Genomic DNA, 27,182 nt, shown 5'->3' with positions numbered 1-27,182 from the left:
CAGGGCGTGGCTTACGTAAACGTCTTTCAAAAAGGCGGGGAAAACTACCGGAAATGGAAATTAATATTGCAAAAATTAAGCGAGGCAGTAACATAGTTATGCATTCATAAAATAATTGAAAAATACAAACTTTGTTATAGGCGAGCTGGAATTTATTTAGAAGAAAGCTGGACATTTTGTTTTAACTAAGGGCAATTACATTATATCAGTTGAATGTAACAATCGGTTTAAATGTTAGTCTTAGAATTTATTGTACATTTTACACACACAAAACATGTTTCCCTTTTGCCAATGAAGTCGACAATTTAACAGTATTTGATCTATTCATGTTTCATTCAAGTATAAACAAACAGAAAGTGTGTATGAAGAAAAAATTAATAGCTTATTGTGTACACATGGTTAACATTTAGTTGGTAGACAGACAGACATAAAATAGAAAACTTGATGCATAAAGAACAACAATGACGCTATTGTGAAAGTTCGATTTATTTCTTCACCAGTCATAACTGTTAGCAGAGACAGTAACCCAAAGTCACGAATATGTTAGTGTTTTACCCCAAGTTCAGTCTCGTCATTATTATGGCCAGCCACCTCCGCTCAAACTCCCTTTTGAAATGAAAAGGATGATGACATCCTGTAGTCTGAACAGTGTCAAATAAATACAATTGCAGGTATAGTAAATACATTTTAAAAAATCCATTAGGACCATGTATGTGAGCAACAATGTGTACAATACTCTTTATATAGCATAAACATTTAGTTGTCTTTTCTTGCCATGTTTGCAAAATACACTTATAACACAAAACGGTACTGCAGCCTTGTTGTTTGCAGATTTTAGGACTCAAAAGGTTTACAAAAAGTTGTATTAAAACAATTACATTAAAAAAAAACTCCTTCATGAATAAAGTTTCAATAGTATTAACATCTGACCTTAACTTAAAATATTTAAATAAACTTTGCATTCCTCTTCCTAAGTCATAACAAGAATACTTGAATTTGTAACAGCTCTGTCATGTCTACAAAAGAGAAGGCCAATTACACAACATGTAGTAAGACCTCCATATTTGCAGGGTCATATAGTGAAAACAATTACATTATTTGTTTTAATGGTCAAAACAGGATAATTGATTATCAAGAACATTGATAACTTTGAAAGTGTCTCTATGGGTTGATAAAAAGGTACCCATATGATTAAGGCTAAAATGAAAAATACAAAAAAAAGTTTATTGATACTCTTTTGTTGGAATTCAACCAGTGAGTAAAAGCTCTGGTTTTAAAAGAATAACTACATAATCTCTGGATTTGTTGGTACAAAATAAATAGGGCTAAAAATATGTTGAATCACTTATATCATCAATAATCCGGTAGATAAACATGCACATCCGGTAAAAAATATATAATACTTGAAACAATTAGTATGATTTTTAAAAAGAAAGAGGAATCACCTAAGAGCGAGTTAGAAACAAAAAGTGCAGTCATGATTACATAGGCATTGGGTAATTGGCAAAAACGTATCTGGATTCTTCCGGTTGTTCAACATAATAGTGGTGCATTGAGTCGGTAGATAGGTGGAGGATTGCAGTTCATGAGACGAGTCATTCTTTCTGCATGTTTAACATCATTTTACATACTTGTTTTGGCACTCTAAAACAAGGCATCTGGAAAATACTGTTTTATATGTTCTTGTGTTAGCGACAACATGATTTTGACCATGATTAGAGAGTGAAGGAACCAGTTGACAGGCAACTTTCACAGACACTCTGACGAACCTCCTTAAGGACACTTGGCTTGATAGATTTACTGCAAATGGAAAGAAAAGTAAATCACATTAGAGTCATTGTTGATTGATGGTTGAAATTTAAAATGTCCACTTAATTACTGAAATGAGGATTAAGGAAGCAGGAAGCAGAATAATAGGGTGTAAAATGCATGCAGGATTCAACCAGTCACTAATCCCACAGGGATCCCATCATTCAAATAGTTTTGACTTTTTAAGTCACTCTTAATATGCCGACATAAACCCTTTTAATTCTGAATTTAAAAAGAGAACAGTATCTTGGTCGTCAAACAATACATGATGATTGAAGTGAAAACTGAGCATATCAATGCATACAGTTTTTCATAATAAAAAATAAAATCCCAAACCATTTAGGACCAGAGATAGAAATATACAATACTTTAACTGAGATTACATATGCATTAATGGTTTCAAGAAGATGCTCCAACTCCTCAACGGTTTTCAGCTCAAATTACTAAGCACGTGTAGCATCGTCCCCTTTGCGACCTTCCCCCACAAAATAATCACTGGCACACTAATGTGTCACAAAACTCAAACAATTTCCAAATTAATTATACTTGCTCATACTCATCAAAGCAAATTTGAAAGGCCAAATAATGAAAGAAGAATCACACAGGAAAAATTAAAAAGCTTCTTTATATTTATTTTACCATGAAATTCAAACTAAAGAATAGCACAAAAGAAAGGACTCAAACAGTCTAATTGGGTTAACAAACATATTAAATAGTAATTATACTAGCATTCTATATTGTCTTATAAGTATAATGGCTCTATGGACAAAACTCTTAGCGTTAGAAAATATGAGTGTATGCAAAGCCTGAGAGAAATACAAATCTTAAAATATAGATATAGAAGTTTAAAAAGCCCACATAAAGCCTTGTATGAGAACCCAGTGCCTCCGCTGATGCTTTGTGGCTCAGAGTTGGTTCTGCAAAACAAGTTCTGACTTACATGATGGCTGGAAGAGGCTCCCTTGGCCTTTGTTTTGCTCTTGGCATTGTTGCGGCGCTCCTGCTCATGATCAAACTCCAGGTCCTCCAGGCGCTGCGTTAAGGCCAGTTTCTGCTGGATGGCCATACGTAACAGAGAATTCAGGGTCTTCTTCTCATCCTCAGCAGCGATCAGCTGCCTCTGCATGTCGTCCAGCTGGGTCACATACTCATCACACCTGAGGGGAAGAGCATAGAGATGTGCAGAAAAGAGTGAGGGGGGGGAGGGAAAGGAAGATGTACATTATTTCCAGCAGGTGGCGCAATGTGCCTTAAACTGCAGCTACCGTCACATGTTTTCTCCATTTCCCAGACAGCATTTTCCAGATGGGAGGAAGACCTCTGCTAGCTCACTTGTTCAAGTATATCATCAAAAAATTACCACAATGCTTTGCATCTCTCAAAAACATACACACCAACATTAAATAGTTAGAATTGTAATTTTAATATGAGGAAATTGTGGCAGAAAATAGGCAGAATTAGCAGAATATAAAGAAATATTTCTCTTGATTTTTTTTGTATGTTTCCTGTTTTACATATGATACAATAGCACACCAGGACATTATGGTGTGAGCCCTGAACCACCGGGATGCCACATGATGGTTACTTTTGTGTTTGTCTGAAATTAAATGAAAACCAGTGATTATGTGAAATCATACCTTGTTGCGAACATGGCTCGAAGAGAGGAGAAGGTTGCAGCATCCTCTTTTAGACCCTTAAGTTCATTGCGGAGCTTCATAATTGTCTCAGTCACCATGCCCTTCTCGCTGGTATACTTACTCTTCAGGTTGGCCAGAGCAACCTCAGCCGTCTAAAAGGAATAACATCTTATATAATCATTCATTCATTATTCATTCATTCCTGTCGAATCTTTACTCCGTGGTTATTTTTAGCTAAAGACTATTACGGTATACTTTTCTGTTGTACTTTTTTGAGAAACAATGAACATGCTTCCTCTAAGAAAGAGCGTACACACTAGCACACACATACAGAGACACACCTGTTTGTTGGCCTTCAGCACAGCTCTGAGAGTGGCGATCTGTTCCCTTTTGGTGCTTAGTAGAGATTTTAGTTTGAGAATCTCTCCTATGCAAGCCTCTTTGTCCTTGTCCACTGTGCTCAACTCTAGATTAGCAAGTCTTTGACGTGACAGCTCGGTGGTTCGGTCCACTGCCTGCTGCAGGTGACGGATCTGGTCCCTGATGATGGCTACGATGTTATAGACGTTCATGGGTTCTGGCCGGTGTTCTGGGACTGACACGACCAAGGTGCTGCCAGGTTCAGTCTCCGTGATCAGTCCATTCGTGAGCAGTATGGAAGACTGGTGCTCCTTCCCTTCTTGCCCCTTCCTTACTATGGCCTTACCTTCTTTGTAGTAGTCGAGCATGACACGGTTAGGGGTTTCATTGTTGCACATACACACATGGTTGTAGAGATTGGCCAGCTCTTCACTGAAAGCTATGAGCTCATCCTGTGCCACATTAAGGCTGCCAAGTGATTCTCCTGCTGCCTCACTGACCAGACGGAGCTCCTTCTCCTGACGAGCCACCTCTGCTTTGTCCGCTTGGCTAATCTTCTCCAGGGACGCCAACTTTGACCTCAACTCCTGAATGTCGCTATCCAGCCGCGCTCGTTCACCTTCATACTGGGTTCGACACTCCTCGTACTGAGATCTCAGAGTCTTCAGCTCCTGCCGTAACTCCCCAGCTTCAGACACCGCCACAGTGTATTTACACTGAAGAATCTCGGGTCCATTGATGTCCAGCTCGTAGTAGTCTCCGTCATCATGGCTGTCCCTGTCTTTTTCGCTGTCAAGGGCAGAATGGCGCTCCTTACTGGCCTGAAGTTTCCTCATTGCAGTGAGGTTCTCAGTCAGCTTGTTGACCGTTTCCTTTTGCTCAGACACAGTCCCATAGGCCTGTTCGAGGTGCTTCTGGTTTTCCTGGAGAGAATTGATAAGGGAGGCTTTCTCCCGCTCCACCTACACATGAATTCAAAAGTACAGTTTACAGTCTGTTGGACAATTTTATAACATCTAATAAAATAAATAAAATAAAAAATGTTAGCCCTTTGGACAGTTTGAAGAACACACATTGTATCTTTCTCTCCTTACTACTTTATAATTGAAGCCAGGATAGTTTATCGTCTCAGTTTCTCAAATCCCACAAATTAACTAAAATGAGTTTGACACCTCTGAATCAGACAAACACCAAAATACACTGCAGTCACATTCTGCAAGTAATGGAGCTGGTTCATTAAAGAGCATTTCATACCTGCATAAGCTGTTGTTTAAGTTTCTGGATCTCAGAGATGTTGAGCTCACTCAGCAGGTCGTCCACCAGGCTCGGAGCCGGCTTGAAAGCATCACCTCTCTTGTTGTGAATATCACCTTCAACCATCTTGGCCAAGCCGTTTTCAAAGCCTCTGATGAGATCATCGTTGTCTGGCTCTGTAATGGTGGAAGAATCCTCGTGGAGTTTTAGGTTGTCGAGGGAGAGACTGAAAGAGCTGCTGTACACAGAGCCACCGATCGTCATGTAGTGGGAGAGCTCCTTGCGAAGAGTGGCCTTCTGCTCACGCTCCGTTTTAATCGTTTCTAAGGCCTCCGTCAGCTGTCGTTCAGCGATCTCTCTCAGGCGCATGGCTTCCTCCTGCTGGCTGTGCAGGCACTGCGAGTTCTCCTCCACACGGATGATCTCATGCTTTAGACCCTCAAATTCCACCTGAGCAGATAGACAAAATTATAGATTAAACATGTATAATTGTATAACTACATTGATTTGTGTCAGCTCTCTACATTATGCCAAGGTGCCTGATATGGTCCAAAAATGACCATACAAATAGTGTCCAGTGGCCATAAAACGAAACTATAGATGGCTTTGGACCATAGAAAGCAAAAAAACATTTTGCAAAAATAGCTATAACTTTGTGATTCTGTTTAGGCGAGCAGAGAAGGCCTAGCTGGCCCTGACGGCCAGCCACTGACACACTGACACACAAACACACAGTGTAGTTTGAGTAACAAAAACATGACCCTTTACCCCCAGGATTGTCATCGAGTTCAAAATCATGTCCCTTATTCTTTGTCTTACCTGGTTCTGTCTCAGCACGGACACTTGTTTCTGAAGAGAGATGTTCTCCTCTTCCAGCTCGCTGTAGTCCTGCAGCAGCCGAGCTTCTCGCACCTTGTACTCTCTTACGTCGTCCCGCAGCTGACTTCGCTGCAGCTCTGCCAGGTCTGAATTCTGTACACAGGAGTAGAGGAGAAATAGATAACATGTTTTAGGAGAATGTCTGACAAAACAATACATAAACATACATTCTTACTATCTTTGAGTGGAAAATTACCCAGGCAGTGCAAACTACATCCTTGCCACCTTCTGGTCCAGTGAAATGAGGATCAGCGTGTCAGCATGTTTCACAGTTCACCGGGGCAAGTCTTTGGCAGGCAAGTGTAATGACAGAAGGCGGACATGGTCCACTTACCATTCCATGCCAGAGAGCCCTGGCGGAGGGCATCCATTGTGTCACTCCCACTGGACCATTACATCATCTCTACTGACCCTCCCCCACTACAAGCACAAACTTCAACTCTCTCACAAGTCACCCTGACAACTAGTGGTGTCTGGTCTCCATGTCGGTCTTAACTTCAGCTAGCTCTACTAACCTTCTCTTTCATACCATTTCAATTGTAATTGATTGAATTATTGGATACCATTTCAAACATTCAACAAACAGTTTGATATTTAAACTGAAAGCTAAACAAATAGGGTTTTAGCACCACTCTCATATAAAATGATCTGACCTAATCTGAGGATGATTACCTGTACATTTTATATTTTGATTTGATCAGTTCTACAGTAACTGTAACATATATTTAGCAACACAAAAGGCAAAAAAAGAAACATCAGTGTGGCATGCAGGAAACAATTGCAGGTTGACATATTAGAAGTACACAAAAAGAATAATCTACTCAGCATGATCAAGATTTCATTGATACATACCGACGTCATCAACAGAATGTTGGATCATTTAAAAGAGAGATTATGAAATATGCATTTCATATTCTTTATAAATTTGGACCAGCATAACTTAAATAAGATTGTATTTAAATGAGCACAAAATGTATATTGTAAATCTGCTTTTTAAAACTTGTATAATTTAAAATGTACCTCTCTTATCTCCAGGGCAATGGACGACAGGCGATCATTTTCAGCTTGTAGGCTTCCGAGGGAGGCTTTGGCCAGTCGGAGCTCATTCTGCAGCTCTACGACCTTCTGCTGGTAGACCGCGTCCTTACTGGCTGACTCCAGCATCAGTGACTCTTCCCTGCTTTCCCCATCGGCTGCCACCCTCCTGTGTGCTGAATACACTTGTCCAAAGGCCTGGGGATGGAGAAAAGCAATAAACATCAGGGAAAACTACTTTAATCAAGGAGTAATAGCTGGCCTGTTTTAAGACACATACACTGAATCACAAGTATGACCAGAACATCTACAGACTGTGGCGATAAGTAAGGGTAATTTCAGCCAAACTGTTTATTAAAATTAATACAGAGAGCCTGTCATTAACTGAATGTATTACTGACTGTCCATTTTGTTAATAATGTCCATCTTAGTAACAGAGCATGAAAAAAGAATATTGCATACACCGATTACATTTGTCACTCTCACATGACAAGCTGGAGCCGGCTTCAGGCTGCTGCTGTCCAATCCACATTCAGGAGGAAAATCCCTTATTTTGCCTGTCTTAGAAATCTGATTTGAGACAACTTTTTGTCATATTTCAGTCACCTTGGTCCACCACCACAAAAAAAAAAACTGGTAAGAAATTAATTGACTCACTCTCTGGTCTAATTAAGGCCTTTCCATGGCAGAGAGGTGGGCAAGGCAGAGTCTGATTGGAAGTATTGATAGAGTCTGAGCAATAGTTTAAATCAGTGGCGGCCGTGGGTTATGTCACTACGCCTGCTGAGCTGATTGCGGCACGGAGTTGCGGTCAAATTATTTTTGCATCCTGTTTGCATGTTACTTTCTGTCGCCGGCGACAGGCGCCGTACTAATATGGTTAAAGTCTAATATAGTTTACAGCTACAACCTGTAGCTGTTAGCTTGTGAGCGCTAGTCAGCCTGTGAGCGCTAGTTAGCTCGCGAGCGAACAGCGAGCTATGCAGTCCTGCTTTCCAGTTTCTACCACGCATGAGATGCGCTTGCCAGTAGGTCTTAAGTGTTACACCAAGTCCACAAGGAATAGTCTCCAGCTACAGATTATGCTTCTCTCGAAATTAAAGTGTTCTTTTTCTAAAAGCTAAAGTAGCACAACTAACTTGACTCGGTGCAAACAAAGCCACCTAAAGAAAAAGAACATAAAAGCAGCGTTCTAGGCCAGTGCCAGCTCGCTGGCCTGAACAGCAAGCAAGCCATGAGGAACAGACAGGAGGTTGAGGCCGGCAGAGAAGGCCTCGCTGGCCCTGATGGCCCGTCATTGGTTTAAATATATAACAGTTTGATGTCAGATTCCCACAGCCATCTAACTAAAAGGCTTGTCGACATCCAGCCAACGAGCACTGAGCCAAACTGGGGTTGTAACATACTGTCCCAGAAAGCCCTGAAACCCACCACTGAGCCGCAGCACTCCTTCCCAACAGAATCGAACGCTAAGCAAGCTAAAGGATGTGTGAGATGAGCAGTGGTCAGTCATATTGTGAAATAAATCTGTAACGTATCTGTATCTGTAGTGTGGGTGCCGATGAATGATTCCTTTACTGCCATATTCCACTAAAGAGAGAAGCAGCACTCAGAATCACGAGATACCAAGACAATGACGACAACAATGAGTCACAGTGACTGGACTATTCCATGAATTTGGACAAAAATCACAACTGAGAATAGGTAATTAAAACTCATTCAGAGAGAACACAAGCAAGTCTGGAGGAGTATTTTAAATAGAGATGTAACATTGGTCAATTAATCCATCAATTAAATCAAACATTCCCTGGTTAGAGCTTCTTGATTTTCATTGACATATATGACAATGAACTGATTATATTTAAGGTTTTTATTGTTTGCATAATAAAACACGTAACCTGAGCACCATGACCTTGGACTATGGGAGATTGAAACAAGTATTTTCAATAATTTTAGACATTTAATAGATCAAAATGATAAATAAAAAATAAAAAATGCTGATTCATTGAAAATCAAAATCATTGCTAGTTGCGGCACTAATTGAAAACTGAGCAGATTTTGTAAACTATTTAAAGCTGACTTTTTTTTTTCTGACAACCACTGAAAGCACACACACACACAATTAAATATTCCAATACTCAAAAATATTAAGAGTGAGCGACAGAGATACAGTCAACCAAAAGTGGCGACCACAACTGTTGCATGTTGAGGCCAATGTGGAAATAGGATGCAGTTCCTCTTAGGTTTAATGAACTGGCTGTAAGACTCAAATTAAACTGAGCAGAAGAGAAAACCAGAACTTCTCTCTTTAAACACGTCAACATTTCCCCAATGTTAGCATCTCAGTAACTAATATCGCTTCTTCTTTTGAGTTGGAAAAGCCAGCTTCAGGCAGCTGAATTGTACGGTGATGATAAAAGATTAAAAATGTCCTTGCCATTTGAACCAAGGTCTCTTCTGACTGCTTTAGTGACCCAACCCCATTGACAAATCCCCAAAAGGTGTAGCTGGTAAGGAGAGGTTCATGGAAACCAGAGGTTAGAAAAGAGATTAGGATAGGAGAGTTATATAAAAAAAACACGGAGGGATATTATCTTTCTCAAGATAAGACTGAACAGTGAAACAAGTTTTAAAAATGCATCTCTTTTACTAGAGCCTTATGGCAATCGGGTTTAATGTTTATTTAACCAGATTTCTATGTAAATCTCCATAAAAGCATTTCTCTTAGTCAAAATGTGTATTCTCACTAATACGAATAATAATTAAAGACAAACACAATAACATACTCACTAATAAAAGTATTATTCCAACACATCTGTAATTTTTAACATACTTTTTGAAAATACATTTAAGATTTGTTTAAAAAAGTACAAGTGTTTCCTATCAAAAGGACATTTTAGATATCCACAATTACTTTTTTCTTAACAACAATTTGGATATCCTAACTATCTGACTCTTGCCAATAATGTTGTTTTGAATATTGCATTTTATTTACTTGCGATAATGCAATTGTGGGTTTCAGCAATGACATTTTTACTGGTCACAATGTATTTTGCATATTCAACATTACATTATTGACATCTGAAATTAAAATGATGACCAAGAAGAATTGAATTACGGATATCAGCAAAATATATCTAGTCTAGCTATTACCCGTCCTGTCACCTTTAAACCCAATAAACTAACAGCAGGTTTGCCATGTAGGCATCTACATTTGACATACTGCTGCAGCTGCAGGCATCTAATTTGAAGGCCTCAACCTCACATACCAGGAGCAAGTACGGGCATGCGACCAAAAAAAATTGTTAACTTTATCCCTCAATGTGAAGAAAACGTAAATGTTAAACGACACGACCATCTAGAAAACTGTCATTAGCTTTTTTTGGCTTCCAGATCGATCAAATGTCATAAACCTTATAACAGACACAGCAACCCCAGAGACCATTAGCTGGTCAGTTCACTCTCACTAGTGTGGTGTTTGAGAGCATGAGCTCAAGTTATACCAAGTGATGAGCCTGACAGGAAGCAGGCCCATGACTGGAGGCTCGGCTGACACAATTCATGGGGGTTCTGGTTACAGACGGTTCTGACTGACACGTTCAAAGCAGTGGACAGCACTGCGTGGTGCGCTGCACCAAAACCTTAACTGTTTATATGCTGCGGGCAGAGAGCGTTTGCTTGAGGATTGTTCACATACCGATACAATTAACGTAAGGTCAACGTCACACCGACAAATTGTAAAGTGCCTGTCTTCGTGGCTATGACCTCAGGTTACCTCCTTCAGCTGATCCAACTCATGTCGGACCGTCTCGTGTTCCGTCTCCAACTCATCGTACCGCTGCTTGAGCTGTTGTTTCTCCTCCAGCACCGCCAGCCCGTACTCCGCCGCCTGGATCTTCTCATGGGTCGTCTCGCGGAGCTCCCGGGTGAGACGCTCGACCTCCACTTGGAGCCACTGCGGCCCGGCCTCGGTCACCAGGACCGCATCGGGGAACTCCTGCTGCTCCTCCATAGACATCTTGGTGAGCCGCCGACTCACGACGGTGACGGGACCAAGCCTTAGCTAGCAAAAGACACACACACAACCGCCAAGACAAGCAAATCACTGCAGTCTTTGTTTGAGCCTCATTGTTGGGACTTAAATGGCGTTAAGTTCCCGTTGTCTTTTCCCGGCGCGGACTCCAACGATGGTCAACCGAGACGATACTTTTGTCATTTTTGTTGGAGTTTCTTCAGGCTCTTCGTGAAGCTGACAGAGGAAACTTCAGTTTCAGATCAGCGACTGAAAAAAAGCTACCCCTACTGCACGGCATTCAAATTGGTATGAGAGTGATGGGAAATGTAGTTTTAAGTGTTGAAAGTACCCTCGCGACTACGTACAGAATCTGCCGCGCTTACTTCAAATACCAGCATGCATTGCGTCGGTTTGGACGCGATTCAGCGCCTATTGAAGATGATAATGCAGCACTGCCATCTAGAGATGTTATGGTGAAATTACAACTTTAACCAAGAGATATAGTGTGATTATGGCTGCAAAAAACGATTATATTCATCTATTGAATGTTTCTTATCAACTGTATTATTGTGTGTTTGTCACAAGATCCCAATCTGTCTGAAACATATTACATTTAAAATGATATGAATAGCAGGAAAGAAAGATAGAAGCAACGAATTGCAGCTGGGTGCAACATGTTGCCTTTGGGGACATAATATTTTATCGTATTTGAGCAAATATGTGGCGCTTTTTGCTTAATTTCACAAACTGAGACTAAAAAGCTTATATTTTTCATTCATAGTTTTCACAGTGACACTTTGTACTGTTAAAGGCTTCAAACATGAATGTGAAAGTAAAGCATTCTTGTCTGGGACTTTCCACCATTCCGTCTTGACAGTTTTATTGGGTTCAGGAAGTTGTGTTTTTGGTGTTTGATTATGCCGTTGGTACACCTGCCTGGAGCTTTTACCTGGAGCTGAACGGTGTGTATGCCATGGCATGGTCTTCCTCCTGTGGTGAAACCAGTTCCTTACTGTACATTAGTTGTGAACTGTATATTAGTTGTGAATTAATCATACTATGCTCTCTCTCTCTCTCTCTCTCTCTCTCTCTCTCTCTCTCTCTCTCTCTCTCTCTCTCTCTCTCTCTCTCTCTCTCTCTCTCTCTCTCTCTGTGTGTGTTGATGTGATTCTACCAAGAGATAATGATCACGTTTATTTTTCAGGAATATGGAAGAGGACTTTTACCGACACTGTATGTACATTATAATGATGACACACAACAAAAGGAATCCACCTTTATTTAAAAGATAGTTCTTGATGTTTTATCAATTTCTTCTGAACATTACAGACAAATATTATCATTTTTATTCAATCTGCTTTGGTCTGGGATGTGGAGCAGCACTCTACAGGCCTTTTTGTCGTAAGTACACTTTAAAATCTGATTAGTTAACCTTACTTAAAAAAAGCTTGCAAACCGATTGCCCTTATAAAGGAACTTGTTACAGGCAAGTAAAGTTGACTATGTATTGTATGTCATACTAACACATGTTTATTTAGTTTAGTTGACTTGAGTTTAACTAATTAAAAATAATGAGTAAGGAGTACTTAAAAATTTACTCAAGATGTAGTTTTGACTAGTACAACCTACCTGTTCAACCGGTCCATACTGTGTATAGCTGTAACGAGTTTTCTCGCTCTTTGGCAGACAGGAAATTGTAATGTCCACAGCTCACAGGTTTAACTTCAATCATGGTTTAAACTTTATGACAACAATTAATAACTCACAACTAATGCTCTTTAACGGCGCAAAACACCACGACACAACATTTTGTGACACATAGACAATTTGTAACACTAATAATTGTACATTTATTAAATTACACCGCCAAACTGCATGCTGGAAACACGTTACCTTACTGTTGCTGCCTCTTGTGAACCATCAACACAGTTCTCCAATCATCACTGAAGTTCCAAAATGATAAATAATTTAGATTTTGAGACAATGTACATTCATGAGCTAAGTTATCCATAAACGTACGTGTTGTTTTTGCTGGGAAATTTTAAGTTTATTCAATGGACTTTGTAACTGTTAAATAATGTTAATGTTGCATTTTCTAGGACTCATGATTCCATTAGTTCTTGCTGTGATTTGCACCATAGTGTTTGAGATTGTGGGCATAATTTCTGGTAAGATGAACTTTGTTTAATAAACACAATAGCTATTGCAGGCACTTTATAAACACTAAATATGTTATTATGGATGATTCCCTTCATGTTTTGCTGAACAACAATGACAATACCATTTATTTATTTATTTTGTCAGATATGCCAGCCCATACTCAAAGATGCAAAGGCCCTCCCTATGACAGAAGAGGTACACACACTTGACAATTAATTTTGTTATGCTTTGTGCTAGAAATTGTTTCTTGACTAGCTAAAACATAATTTGTTAAAACATGAGTTAAAACATGATTGATGATGATTGAGTGTTATAGTCTCTTTTTTTTAAAAGCAAATTATAAATTTATAACCACTGAAGAGACTAATAATATTGCTGGCAAATGCCATTTCTATGATGAAACAATGACAGAGTATCTGTCCTTTATTAAAACTAACATGCTCTTTTCTCTTTAGATGTTTACTGGGGATTTTGTTTTGCACTTTTTGTGGCCATCCTAAACCTCAACTCTTATCATGGTAAAGTAAAATACTTTACACCAGATATGCGGATGCTTTCAGAAAGTTTGACCTTTGTGTTTACATGTTGTCCTTTATTCTAGTCTACACGCTGTCTTATGGATGTGGAATCATGGTATTTGCTCTGAGAGGAGCAAAACGGAAATACAGCTCTCTCAGGTAGGTGGGCTTACTAAAAAGCTGATTTAAATTTTGTTATTTTTTTTAATAGCTTGACAGCCTTTGTAGCTTCATCACAGGTTCAATTCAGTGTCTTTAAAACTTCATTGACATTATGCTATTTGTATGATCTTTTGGACAGGAACCTGTGAAAGAGACAGCGCCCCTGGTGGTAGAAAGAGTTTACAAATACCAAATTTATATCTGTGGTTTCTTAAAAGAGCAGAGTTGTGTTTGATGAACAGGACTTTAGACTCAGAGATGTTGAATTCTACCTGAAAGTCATGCACATGTTCACAGAAACAAGCACATCTAACAATGTTATGACCAGATCTCAGATTAAATGTATTCTTTCTCAGGAATGTATAGGGTGGATAAGTTATTAATTTATGGAACAAGTGATGCAAATATTTAAGAATTGTATACTATTGTATGTTGTTGTAAATCATAGTTTTGTATCACTTACTTGGACAATGTTTTAATTAAAACTTTAAATACAGATTCCTTTGTGTGTATACTCATTGAACTACACACTTCTACACAAACCGATTTCTAGGTAAAAAGAACAAACTATTGTAATCAAATGCAGAGGGCTTTATTACATGAAAGTAAGGTACATACAAAATTTCAAGTAACAAATAAAGTGTTTGTTCTTGGGTTAACTTTAGCATCAGCCACAGCCACATTCTTCATCAGCACTTGAAGGGCCTTCAGCCCTCCACCTTGTATTAAAAAAAAGTGTCACTGACGACATAATAATAATGGTCCAGTTGTACAGCGAGCACAAATTAGCATTGAGGTGTGTAGGTTGATGGTAACATCAAAATCAATAACAAATATAATACAGTGCTGAATAGAAATGATACAACTTTTGAAACCACAATGTTTTACTGATCTGAAGATGTGATCTGATGTTTGGAGTGACTGCTGTTTATGACCTACCTACATTTGTTTGATTTTTTTTTCTCCTCTACTTTCTACAAACAACAACTCGGTTAGCTTATTTCTGACACTATTGTCATGATAAACTACTTTAAAACTAAGCCCCACCCAAGAGCTACATCAGAACAATATAAAAACATTTCCAGTTTAATTAATCAAAGAGCATTAAAAAACACATGAGAGCACCACACAGTACTCATGTTGAACATGTAATAATGTATTGTTTTATATGGTGAACATCCACCAACAACAGTTATGGCCACATTTTGATTACTGAAGTGGGTTAAGGACAATTAGTTTAGGAGTGAGGACGTTTGTTTGTCTCTGTTCTTGTGTGTGACGTGATGGATGAATGAAAGAAAGGTAAATGTGGAACTACTTCAAAGTGTACGGCACAAAATCACATTACTTCACACTCAGGGGCATTCACAGTGAAGGAATTTAAAGAGCTGGGCGTCATGTGAATCAAAAACACACTTGACTGTTTATCTTTATCTGCAGGGGTGTGATCAGAAAGGTGGGTGGGGCAGCGATAAAGTTACTTGGCGTTGGTAGAGCTGCTGAGCATCTTGCGGACGGCCTGGGTGATGGAGTCACGGTCGATGCCATAGATCTTGAGCAGCTCTTGTGGTTTGCCACTGCGCGGGACATGGGACACAGCCAGGCGATGCAAATTGAAGCCAGACTCGTTGACCATTGATGAGGACACTGCCTCCCCAAGGCCACCTGTGGAACCACAATTCATCATATGAGAGACATGTAGAGGGAAGACAAATCCTCATTGAAGGATAGGACACACACACAATTGCCTCAAACCTTTTGATCTTAATTGAGAGAAACAATTAGCCTGTGATACTAAGCATGCTGTCATCACAGTAAATAGAGAGCACCAGAACATATGACTAACAAGCTAAATCTAAACATATCCTTCACCACAATAACATTATATGGTCTAGATGTAAAATGAATGAGAGGCCCAACATTAGACCGATGCCAAAAATCCTTTGTCTGGTCAAATCTGTTCCATCACCCATCCCCTTTCTCTTAACAGGCATAGGGCATGGCTGTCTATGTTATCTAGGTCACACAGAGCCCCATGGGCACATGCTCGGTTAAGGAAATCTGACAGCACTCTGCCTCTCTTGCTCTCACACTTACAAAATGCCCCACAATACCAATACCTTGTCTGCAATGAGGGCACGCAATAGTCAGTAAGTCTCCCCTCAGCCAATAAGCAAATGCCACCACATTGCGTCTCAGTCGCTGAACCAATGAAAACATGCCACCACAACACACTCGAGGATACGGGCCAATGACAGGGCCCCTGCTACATTATGCTGGCAGGCTTGATGCTGTTAGGTTAGTGGTGGTCATACAATATGCAGAAGCTGAACAGTATGACCAGCTTTCATGAAAACCTACCTTCATAGTAGTGGTCTTCCACAGTGAGGATTCGTCCTCTAGTTGCGCGCGTGTGGTCGATGATGGTTTTGACATCCAGTGGTTTGATTGTGAAGGGGTCGATGACCCTGACAGAGATCCTCTCTGAAAATTCAGTACATTCAGTTGAGGGATATAATACATAGCTTAATAATGGCTTTGCTGCAACTAATACATGCTATTCATATAATGGTTCTAAGGCCATGTAAATGTCCTTAAAACCTTGAAAATGTTGGTTTTAATCAGTAACTAGTGATTAATATCAACACAATGCATGTATTGTATGAAATATCACAGGGACAAAGTTAAAGATTTTGATTTTTGATTTTTTTTTTTCACTTCAAACAAAGCACTGTTGCAAAATGATTGACAAAGGCCATGCATGTAAGAAAATACTTTACATCAAGAATAAATGTTGTTTTGTTCCGTACACAGTAATGTTCAGAAGTACAGCTGATATCACTAAAAGATCCAGCCTTTAAAATAGGTTATATTTCAGCAAATTTAAAATGTAATTTATAAAAAAAACAATATAATTGTCTGTGCTGGTTCTGATCTTCTTCAAATATGGTAAACAGTATTTGATTAAAAATATAATATTATTTGTATTTGTTGGATATGTCAGATGTGATTTGGTATATATTTGATCCTTTTTTATTTTTCAAAAGGAGCATTCAATGTACTGTACCTTTCTTCAATTGTTCAGCTGCAGCCATGGCCTCATGCAAAGTCACTCCAGCTGCCACCACGGTCACCTGGTCTTCTTTGCTCTGGTACACCACCTGATAAAGAGAAAGGTGTCATCTTCTGTTTCAGGTTACAGTGCTGACAATGCTTGTCTCATTACCTTCACAGCTCTGTGTCTCACCTTAGCTTGTCCAACATGGAAGTCCTCATTGCTGTTGTAGATGATGGAGCAGTCTTGGCGGCTGGTTCGGATGTAGCAAACACCCTTTTTTTTTTAAAGAAACGTGACAATCACCACTGGGAAATTTTGACTGTGAATAGGCTATTTTGCCAATAAATATAATAAGATAGAGTAGGAGAGCAAAAGCACTGTATTTAGGTTTCCCATACCTTTGTGGAAGCAGCCAGTTCCACAGCCTTCTCTGTAGACACGCCATCACAAGGAGAGAAAATGGTCGCAGTGGGAAGGGCTCTGAACATAGCCACGTCCTCTAGACCCATCAGAGTGGGGCCTTCCTCTCCTGTAATATGTACATTTAGTTGATTTCATACATTCAACATTCATAAAATCCCCAAATCTGTTGACAGGCCAGGTGAGCTGATGCATGCAGATCCACAGACATAAAGCCAGACTTTGCATGCAGAATACCTGTACTAACAGAGGGACACTTGGTTCCCTGTTGACAGCTTCCAGGGCAGACAAGAAGGGAGAAAAGGGAAGGATTGAATACTAGCTGTAAGGACAAAGGGATTAAATACAGCAAGGAAGCACAGGATTAGAGGGAAAGTGAGAAAGGATTGGAAAAAACTGCACACTCACAAACACACAGAGATCATTCGTTTATACATGTATCCCCTTTCGGGGAGACTGTGAACACGGTCAAAACTAAGGGGTGTTTTGAAATGTCTGGCTTCAGTGTAAGGGGGATAAAGGTGTGTGAGAGGGGTCGGGGTGTGCCTGGCTCCTCAGCAGCAGGTTACTAACCGGTGGACAGGCCGCAGTGTGAGCCACACAGGTTGATGCTGCTCTCTGAGATGGCTGCCATACGGAGCTGGTCGTAGGCGCGGGTGAAAAAGGAAGCAAGAGTGCTAGCGAACACAACGTTCCTCTCACGGGCAGCACATCCCATTGCAACACTGACCTGGTAAAGGAACACATTTTTTTCTTAGTACCCATATAAAAGCATAGGAGAGATAAATAAACAGTCCCGCATGCTTGATCCCCAGCATATCCCAGAGAGGTCCAAATATCTGCGGCGCAAACCATATTTGAAAGTGTTTTTTAACCAAAGGCCACGTTAAGTCAAAAGCCAATGAGGAGAGTTTTCTTCAAAGCTACAGACCTTATTTTCCCATCTGTGTGGAATCAGCGGCATACCTCCTCGTCCAAATAATTTCCTTTGTCCTGTCTCTAAAATCTTCCCAACCCCCAACTTATTCCCTTGCTTCTGAAAAAGCAACAACTAAGCATCCATGAAAGTACAAATGTTATATTTTTTAACTAATTTGAACTCGCAGATGTTTCATCCAAACCATGAAAAGGATGCCATTCATATTTAATGTATTCAATAACTGCACATTTATCTGTGTTTAATTGTCAAAAGTATAATATATACTAATGTTCACTCTTCGTAACTACAATATCATTTGTATTCATTGTATTTCTAATAGCCTTTTGCTATTCAATGTTTGACTTTTCTCATGCATTCAGCCAGATGGTCCCACCCTCTGCGCTGATTAATATTTTACTTCTGACTACACTTGTCATGGCTGCTTATCGTCATACACATGCCTGACCTACATTAGGGCTGGCTGCTGTTGGAGCAATAACAGCTCAAGGAATTAATGTCTGGTCGCCTCTCTCCAAATTATTAATCCTAACTCTGATAAAATATTGACAGAGGCAGAAAAAGGGGGAGGTCAGCAGCAGCCACAATGGCTATAAAAAGGTCAAATACTCACATTATGGAAAGACAAGTTATATATAACTAAATCATCAGACTGACAGTTGTGAGATGTAAATGTACTCATATCCAGTCAAAGCTGAGAATGAGCAATTTACTCTGGAAGAATGTTTTTTTAATGAGTAAAAAAAGAGAGATTGATAGACAAAAGATAGCTAAATATAATAAATGTATGTCTTAAAATATCTTTGTAAAATCAGCTTAATTTTGTAGATTCATGAGGGGTCGTACCATGTTCTGCTGAGCGATGTAGCACTCCACAAAGCGGTTTGGATGCTCATTCTTAAAGATCTCTGAGTAGGTGAGGTTGTTAGTGTCTCCATCCAGGGCAACAACACGTTCGTTGTAGCGGCCTAATTTGGCCAACGCCATCCCATATGCCTTTCGTGTGGCAATCTATAAAGACAAAGAGGCCAAACAAATCAATAATTAACAAAGGTTGTTGGCTCATCTGTATAAAGAACAAAATGATTTGCCTCTGTGGTTTCCATAGACATTGTGTGAACACACTGTTCTTGTGTGCGGGTGACAAACCTTTTCACCAGCCTTGTAGCTGGGTGCGCTTGGCATCCTGATGTTCCTCAGGCTGACCGGTGGGGAGTCCTCTACGGGAGCAAGAGGGTACAAGTGCTTGCTGCTGTTCATGATGCGGCTTTGCAGATCCTTCATTACCATCTCTGCCATGTCTTTGGGAAGAGGTTTGGCATGCCACCCGAGCTTGTCCTCTGCAGCTGGAACCACATGGCGTCACATTGGTATAGATTTAAACATTGTGACAGGGTTACGCACACGTGATGTGCTCTAGAGTAAAAACAGTGCATTTGCAGATGAGGAGTGGACAGTGACAGACAGTTACCTGGAATGCCTTTGCCCTTGATGGTTTTAGCAATGATGGCGGTGGGCTGATGGCGTGGTTGGCTCAGAGCCTTGCAAAGCTCCTCCACACTGTGTCCATCCACAACGATGGCATGCCAGCTACACAAACACACACAGCAGAGACACACATTAAGACACACTTGGCACAGTATACTTGGTACAGGTAGATGGCATGGACACACACCAGGACAGTATTAACTAAATGTAATAGTTTTTGATAAAAATCATGAAATGCTACTTGTTTTACCACCTCCTTTGAGATAATCTTCCAAAACAGTATCTAGAGTACATTGACACTATCAGCATCTCCTGCAACATGGATTTTCAGTGTTATTAATGCATTATTACCCAAAAGCTTCACAGCGTTTTTGGTATTTCTCCACATGATGCTGCAGTGGTGCAGAGTCACTTTGGCCAAGGCGGTTGATGTCCATGATGGCCACGAGGTTGTCAAGCTGGTAGTGAGAGGCGAACGACATGGCCTCCCAGACGGCACCCTCTGACATCTCGCCATCCCCCAGCAGGCAGTACACACGATAACTGAGTCAGAGAACAGGGTGAGATTATGTGATTAGTGTGTGTCGCTGTGTTTGTGTGCGTGGTGTACGGTTGAATGAGGGTGGAGAGCAAATCTCACAAAAATGTTCTCTGACAGTATTCCAGTCAGACTGATTCTGTTTGCATTATCTGACAGTTGAGATCGTAACCAGCTGTGACATGATGAACGCCTCTTGAGACTGGGAAAGGTAAGCGTGCCAAGTTTCACACCTGCCTCTGAAACACGTCATCCATAAGAATCCCACAGTCTTTAAATTATAAGAAATCTTATTTTATAAACCAGAATAAGTGTTTTTAATCGACATAGCATCATATGGGTCAATTATATTTCTGTTTTTTTTTTTTTTTTCCAAAGTAGAACAATATAATTTGAAAATAAATGACAGTTGAAAGCACAATGAAAGCAATCTGACATTAAATCAGCTTGGATGGTAAAAAAATAAGTAGATATGACTGCTGGGCCTGTGATTATTAGAGCAGAAGAATCGTGAGCGCAGAGCATGTAGCCGCAGGACACACCCACAGAATCTGGAAAATCCCAATCACTGAACACTAGAGAGAACTTCAATGGGGACCTAAAATTAAGATAACCGTAAAAACGTGTTGTACATCGACACACCACACGTTGAGTCAGTGTGTATTTATAAATGGATGGATGATTGCATGCAAAAAAAAAACTCAAATGCAAATAAACCAGAACAATTAAATGCATATTCTTTCATTTGTATGAGTCCACACGTATGAAAGATTACCTGGACTTGTCAAAGTATTTCCCGGTGTAAGCCATTCCACAGGCCACACCAAGACCCTGCCCCAAGGAGCCAGTGGCTACGTCCACAATTTGCTGCTTCTGAAATGAACACACCCACAACAACGTGTTGTTAAAGAGAGCTGGAACACTGTGCTGCCTGAGATGATTCACAAGGTGTGGTACAGTATGTGACAGCTTACAGGGGTTGGGTGGCCCTCCAGGGCAGAGTCAACCTGACACAAATTGAGAAGCTCACTCTCCTTCAAGAAGCCTGTTTCAACCCACATGGAGTACAGGGCCGGAGCAGCGTGACCCTGTGCAAGAAAAAACAAATCAACATCATTTTTGTCATAGCAAATTAGGAACAAATTATGATTCTATGGGACAATTAAACACCCGACTCTGACCTTGGACAGGACGAAGCGATCACTGTTGAAGTTCCTTGGGTCTTCGGGGCGATACTTCATCGTGTGGAAGTAAAGCACGGACATGATTTCCGCCACACTGCAGCATGATGTGGGGTGTCTGTACGACAGAGAAGACAGTGCAGTTCTGTCAGACATAAATACATAAACATGCACACAGGAATGTACAGTAGCCTCTTAAGGGCCTTTCTCTAAAGGCACTCAACAGAGATAGGAAACTAGTTGTAAAGGCAATAACATGCTTTTATGGACAATAATTACTTTGAGCCAATTAGATTAGCCAATCACCAAATGTACCATCCAGTGGGTATTGTGGGTGCCCTGAAATCAATGACTGGTTATTGGCTTTTCCCACAAATAAAGTATTTAACTATTTCACACAATAATGTACAAATATAAATAATAAACACATGAAGAAGTGATTTCAACGCAGCCATTAGTCATTCAATATTTATAGGTTGAATATTTAAGATGTAGAAACATTCCTTAAATCGTTGATTAGTGTTTCTCTTTGTTCCCATTCAACACTGCATAACTGTGGAATGTGGAGTTGGGCTTTATTTGTTAAACATACAACAGTATTGTGCTTCACACAGTGAATAATAATAATCAACAATATTCTACTGATCTATGAAGAGAACATTTCTTCTGGAATTTTAATTTGAATGTCAAACATTGAAAATTGCAACAGCAGTCTTTAATTTAGCTAAAAGAGAAAATGATATACAGGATTACAGTTTATTAATTACTCTTCTAAAGCCCTTTTATCACAGCAGCATGCAATGCTCAATTTTCAATCCACCCGGCATTGCACATGGCAGTCTATGATGCTTTACTACATGAGGGCATTTCACCTCTTTGAGGCCAGAAATCGAAGACAATATTTATCCCGCAAGCAAATTACATACAAGCTTTTGAAATGCGACCAAAGACCATGAACAATTTAAGCTTTTCTTAAGAAGAAAAAAAATGTGATCATCAGAAAAAAAAAAAAAATTTGAATGTCAGCTGTGATTAAAATGTTTTATCTTTGTGTATGCTCTTCGCTCAAAAAGATAAACTGACTTTTCTGCAAAGTGTTGTTTATTTTTAATACTGTGCTTTTTCCATGAAGCAAAAAATAAAAAAAGTGTGGCAAAGATATTTTTTATTGAATGATAAGAGATTGAGAGTTCAACTTACCAATCAACATATATGGATGTGGAAATGATTCTGCCAGTAGACCGAATGAGGAGAACAAAGGCAGGACATGCTGTTCCTTTGGCCTTTTTGCTTGCATGTCTGTGTATCTATCTGTACATGACTGAATGTAGTTAACTATATGTGACTGCTGGGGTTCAATGTACACATGTTGCAAAGAAGTATTCGGTGTGCATTATGTTTTGCATTGGATTCACAGTATTAAAGCTCCTCTGAGAGTCAGTAGAGGCAACTCACCCGCTGCCCGCTGCAGTTGTTGCCTTGATGGAGTTGATCCGGAGGCGGTTGGCGATGTTCCTCAGCGCCTGCACTGTCTGCTGGTCAGGTTTGTGGTAATCCTCCATGAAGGCAAAATGTCAAGTTTCCTTAGTACCAGAAAAGTGAACCAACTATAATCCAACGATGAGTTTGTGTGTTTTATGTTTGTATCAGAGAGTGAGGGTTTGCCAGAGAACAGCACCTGTGTGTGTGTGTGAGAGAGAGAGAGCCAGAGAGAAAGAGAGAGAGAATGGAGGAGAAGCTGGATTTATCCTGTCAAGCATGCAGACACATAGATGCACAACAACACACACGCGCACACACACACACACACACACACACACACACACACACACACACACACACACACACACACAGAGAGAGAGAGAGAGAGGAGAAGAGGAGGGGGAAGCCAGTGACGTAAGGTGCTAAAATTGAATGCCAGTCATTTCATTGGCTACCGTGTGACTGTGATGGTGGAGGTGTGTCTCGGCTAGATGTGCGTTAGCGTGTGTCTGTAAGGAGAGGCTGGATAATTGGGAGAGGGGTGGGGGACATTTTAAGCATCTCACCCTGATTTACTTTGGCATGAACTACTGTCTGAACTAATAATTCAGATCTTGATGGTAGGTGTGAATGTGAGCTTGAATGGTTGGTTGTCTCTATGTTTCAGCCTTGCGATCAAATGGTGACCTGTCCAGAATGCCCCGCCTCTCGCCCAACGTCAGCTGGCATTGGCTCTAGCCCCCTGTGACACTAGGAGTATAATGGTGCAAAGCTAAAAGATGGACGGTTGGTTGTTCTTTGTTATTTTCTCTCACCAAACACCCCAGTCTAACTGCCAAAGCCCATGTTTGCCCTAATTTGTTTTTCCCGGAAAAAGTAAAAGAAAATGAAGACGATTGAAGTGAGTAACAAAGGGTGAATAACAGAAAAATAAGATCAAACAAAATAAATATAATATGAGAGAGAAGAGCAAAATAATTACTTGTATCAAATCAAATCACCATCCGCAAAAAAAAAAAAAAAAAAGTGTTGTAAGCTGACTTACAGATACATACATCTTTTTAATCAACTTTTGGTCTTGGCTCTCGACATGCTGATGATGATTTAGAGGAAAGACACAGAGAAAGATGGCTACTGTGCCCCCTTTATCATAAACAATTAATCAGTAACCACACACAAATGCATGCACATATACAAAGTACAGGGTTAATGTATTCATCCACACACACACACACACACACACACACACACACACACACACACACACACACACACACACACACACACACACACACACACACACGAACAAGATATGGAGGATATGGAGGTTGAATTTCAGAGCCTCGCAGCCTGAGAAAAGAAGCTGCTGTCTGGTGATGCAGCAGCTGATACATTTGCAAGATGGCATGAAGGAGGGAGGGGAGGGGCTTGTAGGTTATTGTTGTAGTGTGAGGTATAGTGTTAAAAATGCATATGTATAGTGTTTAAAATGTGTCGGTATAGTGTTTAAAAGGTATGCTTTTTTTTTTACACATTAATCACAGTATTGTTCTACTTGAGTGTAACTTACAAGTGTAACAATCATGGTAACATTCTGAAAAAATATAATTAATTGAGTTTTGAATTTTAAGACATTTCAAATATGCTTGTTTTACGTAAAAGGCTTTGCGTGGGATTGACCCACCTTCTCTACATGCATGCATTAAACAAAGGCCTGAATGGCATCAAGGCCACCACTAGAGGGCCACATATGCCCACCACATGGCCTTCAATGAGCGCCGCATAGTCCACATCACAGGCAGACTGGGGAAAACAAATGTCTTGGGAGTTGTGGCTTCATTGTGCAATAAGGGAGTGCATATTCCACTTCTAAGACCGACTGGAAACTATGTCAAAGAACTGTGATCACTTTTAACTTAACATGTTATAAAAAAGTGTTTTGCAATTTCTACTGGTTTATTGAATATTTGGATCTGTATATTAAACTTGTAATGTTTCTGTTACCTGCAAGTGGCCACGAATGTAAATTAGCATTATTGCTACCACCAGCATGTTTACATGGGTTACTAATTCTCATTAGCATGCTCTGTCCCAATCAAATAAACAAATACATTAAATTAATCAGAATATAGTGTATTTACTTGCAAGCAAACTGTGTTTTACGTCACATTGAAGCTGCTTTGAAATTGCTGTACTTAATTATAGTAAAGCCATTAGGGCAAATTTGAATTTGAGACAGGGAGCATCACAAAAAAGGGTATGAGAGAAACTGAGAGGGATAAACACAGAAAAAGTGAGAGAATTTAATTGAAGAGCATAATATACCTCATCAGTTTTATTTCTGTCTTCTGTCTCACATGATGATACATTTTGAGTTTAATGACTCTCACTCTGAGAACACTGTGTTCTTGCTACATAAAACCCTCTGCAGCAGACCTGATGATGGGCCAAATATCCTCTTATCATCTCAGTGCTCAGATGTTATTCTACCTGGAGTGTAAAACATTTGTAGTACAGTACAGAGCATTTATACGAGCTGCTGCCAGGAAAGTAAAATAAAACTTATGAAAAAAGGTCTCGAAATTCTCTATTTACACAGAGAGATGAGTAGTATCAACCTTATTGTACAATGTTATTCATATTGTGGAGCAGAGAGAGAAAATCAAAATAATATAAGTACATTTATTTATTTATTCCAAACACTTCCACCTGCACTATCTGCACTTCTGTTTACTGTTTTTCTGTTTTCTTAATGTCTTCTTTTTTGTGTCTTTTACATTTATCTTTTGTATATGTGCGAAGAGCAAAGAAATTACCAGAGTCAAATTCCATGTATGTGAAAATTTAAATGGTCATTAAAGTTGACTTAAAAAAAACAAGATATTGACTTGCAAATGCCTTTTAAGATGTTGGGTCTACCTATGTTATTAAAATGATAATAGAATCCTTCAACCAATATTTGCTTGACATGAAACGCCAACAAAAACACAAAAACATCAAATCAGTGAGGCCTTATCTGGAATGAAGCTGTACTAATCCTGCATGTGTCGCCTGAGCATTCGCTGTTTCATTACTCCATTTTGAACAGCCTTTCTTGCAGGCCATTTGTGTTCCTAACAGTAAACACCAGAGGGCAATGTCTTCACAGAAATGTAGGACGACAGCTTCTATGATGGTTTGTAAGACATTCCACCCACTTCATTAGCCAATAAGTGAAAAAAAGAGAATCATGACATATTTATTCAGCAGAGATGAGACTTTGAATTAATACATTATTTTTTAAATCATTGAATACTGAATCAATACTGGTTAAACAGCAATGAGAAATGTTGTTTGAAACCATTAATTTATGACATGACACTAGATTTGTTTAGATATAAAGTGTTGGGGAACCAATTGAATGACAACACATCTACGTGTCAGCTGAGTTTATGTGGTGTTACACATGTGTGTCATTTGTACAAATCATCGTCCTCACCTTTCCCCGATTAATTTTTCCCCTGCACCTTTTCAGACATGTAATCGTCTCTGTGGATTCCTGCCTTTAGCTGTGGCTGCGAGGTCACGTCCCAGCACCTCCTCGCTCACAGCCATGGTGATGCCATCTCTTGAGCCCCCCCCACTGCTCTCCTGGTTCCACCGACATTGTCCTTCTCCCAGTTTCCAGCAACTCCTCTGGGCTCCTAGGTCCTGTCAGAAAAGCTTTTCTTCACATAGCCCCACAGGTGCCAGCCAATGGCAGCCTCGGAAGGAGATGTCACATGATCATGTGTAACCAATGTCAGACACCCACAACTGCACACTTCCTGGAGGGAAAGTACATTCAGAGAGCATGAATGTTTCTATTTTTAATCTCTCTGGCAGAAAAAGAGGAGCAAAGCAACCACTTTTGAAACAATGCCTCAATATAACGCAGAGCATGTGTGCTTGGCTATTCAAACACAATGCAGAGCTCAGGTGAACAATAATGTACTCAGCATTGTTGGGCTCGAATAAATATCGGGATTTCAGAGGCAGCACAAATTAAGAGATGCAATACACACAGGCCTATATACATGCACTCAGACTTGCTAATGTGCATATATTGACACACAAATGAACTCTGGATCATTCTCACACTCCTATGCATAGAATCTTACACATGTCCACGAAGATTTGTACATTGCTTTAATGCCAGTCGCTCCTTCAGGCTTGAGCCTCTTCCTCTCTGCTCTTATCACTCCATTTCCTTAAATCGCTCTGCAGTCAC

At 39.9% G+C, this 27,182-nt stretch overlaps 2 protein-coding genes across 5 annotated transcripts; both read right to left on the bottom strand.

Moving 5' to 3' along the window:
• Positions 1-151: 151 nt before the first annotated feature.
• bicd2 (bicaudal D homolog 2 (Drosophila)) lies at positions 152-11,271 on the bottom strand. 2 transcript variants are annotated; one of them, XM_068594049.1, is made up of 8 exons: positions 10,750-11,271; positions 6,960-7,172; positions 5,880-6,032; positions 5,061-5,510; positions 3,788-4,768; positions 3,447-3,598; positions 2,750-2,966; positions 152-1,800 (listed from the first exon to the last, which is right to left on the bottom strand). In XM_068594049.1, exons 1-8 carry the CDS (start codon positions 10,990-10,992, stop codon positions 1,798-1,800), a joined length of 2,412 nt encoding a protein of 803 aa, XP_068450150.1. In that variant the 5' UTR covers positions 10,993-11,271; the 3' UTR covers positions 152-1,797. The 2 variants fall into 2 exon arrangements, with proteins under 2 accessions (XP_068450150.1, XP_068450151.1); XM_068594050.1 differs by having other exon boundaries at positions 10,811-10,890.
• A 3,154-nt stretch (positions 11,272-14,425) lies between these two features.
• Positions 14,426-26,578, bottom strand: tkta (transketolase a). 3 transcript variants are annotated; one of them, XM_068595171.1, is made up of 15 exons: positions 26,412-26,578; positions 22,907-23,129; positions 21,452-21,569; positions 21,245-21,358; positions 21,046-21,143; positions 20,084-20,275; positions 19,716-19,834; positions 19,394-19,590; positions 19,091-19,255; positions 17,881-18,037; positions 17,286-17,416; positions 17,077-17,160; positions 16,897-16,990; positions 16,191-16,313; positions 14,426-15,494 (listed from the first exon to the last, which is right to left on the bottom strand). In XM_068595171.1, exons 2-15 carry the CDS (start codon positions 23,011-23,013, stop codon positions 15,307-15,309), a joined length of 1,887 nt encoding a protein of 628 aa, XP_068451272.1. In that variant the 5' UTR covers positions 23,014-23,129; positions 26,412-26,578; the 3' UTR covers positions 14,426-15,306. The 3 variants fall into 3 exon arrangements, with proteins under 3 accessions (XP_068451272.1, XP_068451274.1, XP_068451273.1); XM_068595173.1 differs by having other exon boundaries at positions 22,907-23,007; XM_068595172.1 differs by lacking the exon at positions 26,412-26,578 and having other exon boundaries at positions 21,046-21,101; positions 21,278-21,358; positions 22,907-23,255.
• Between the last annotated feature and the right edge of the window lie 604 nt (positions 26,579-27,182).

This window comes from Clinocottus analis, unplaced genomic scaffold, assembly GCF_023055335.1.
Source record: "Clinocottus analis isolate CAN_PGR_092001 unplaced genomic scaffold, fCliAna1.0.p SCAF_3, whole genome shotgun sequence".
Taxonomy (NCBI): Eukaryota; Metazoa; Chordata; class Actinopteri; order Perciformes; family Cottidae; genus Clinocottus; species Clinocottus analis.
This window is presented reverse-complemented; position numbering and strand designations above follow the sequence as displayed.

What these genes read in the sequence shown, in the direction of transcription:
- bicd2 (XM_068594049.1), bottom strand. Translation starts at nt 10,992, where the DNA reads ATGTCTATGGAGGAGCAGCAGGAGTTCCCCGATGCGGTCCTGGTGACC. An exon ending in TTGCCCTGGAGATAAGAGAG is followed by an intron (nt 6,033 to 6,959) that starts GTACATTTTAAA and finishes TCCTGTGTACAG; the next exon opens with AATTCAGACCTGGCAGAGCT. An exon ending in CCGTGCTGAGACAGAACCAG is followed by an intron (nt 5,511 to 5,879) that starts GTAAGACAAAGA and finishes CTATCTGCTCAG; the next exon opens with GTGGAATTTGAGGGTCTAAA.
- tkta (XM_068595171.1), bottom strand. Translation starts at nt 23,013, where the DNA reads ATGGAGGATTACCACAAACCTGACCAGCAGACAGTGCAGGCGCTGAGG. An exon ending in CAAGGGCAAAGGCATTCCAG is followed by an intron (nt 19,591 to 19,715) that starts GTAACTGTCTGT and finishes ATGTGGTTCCAG; the next exon opens with CTGCAGAGGACAAGCTCGGG. An exon ending in TCCATGTTGGACAAGCTAAG is followed by an intron (nt 16,991 to 17,076) that starts GTGAGACACAGA and finishes TCTCTTTATCAG; the next exon opens with GTGGTGTACCAGAGCAAAGA.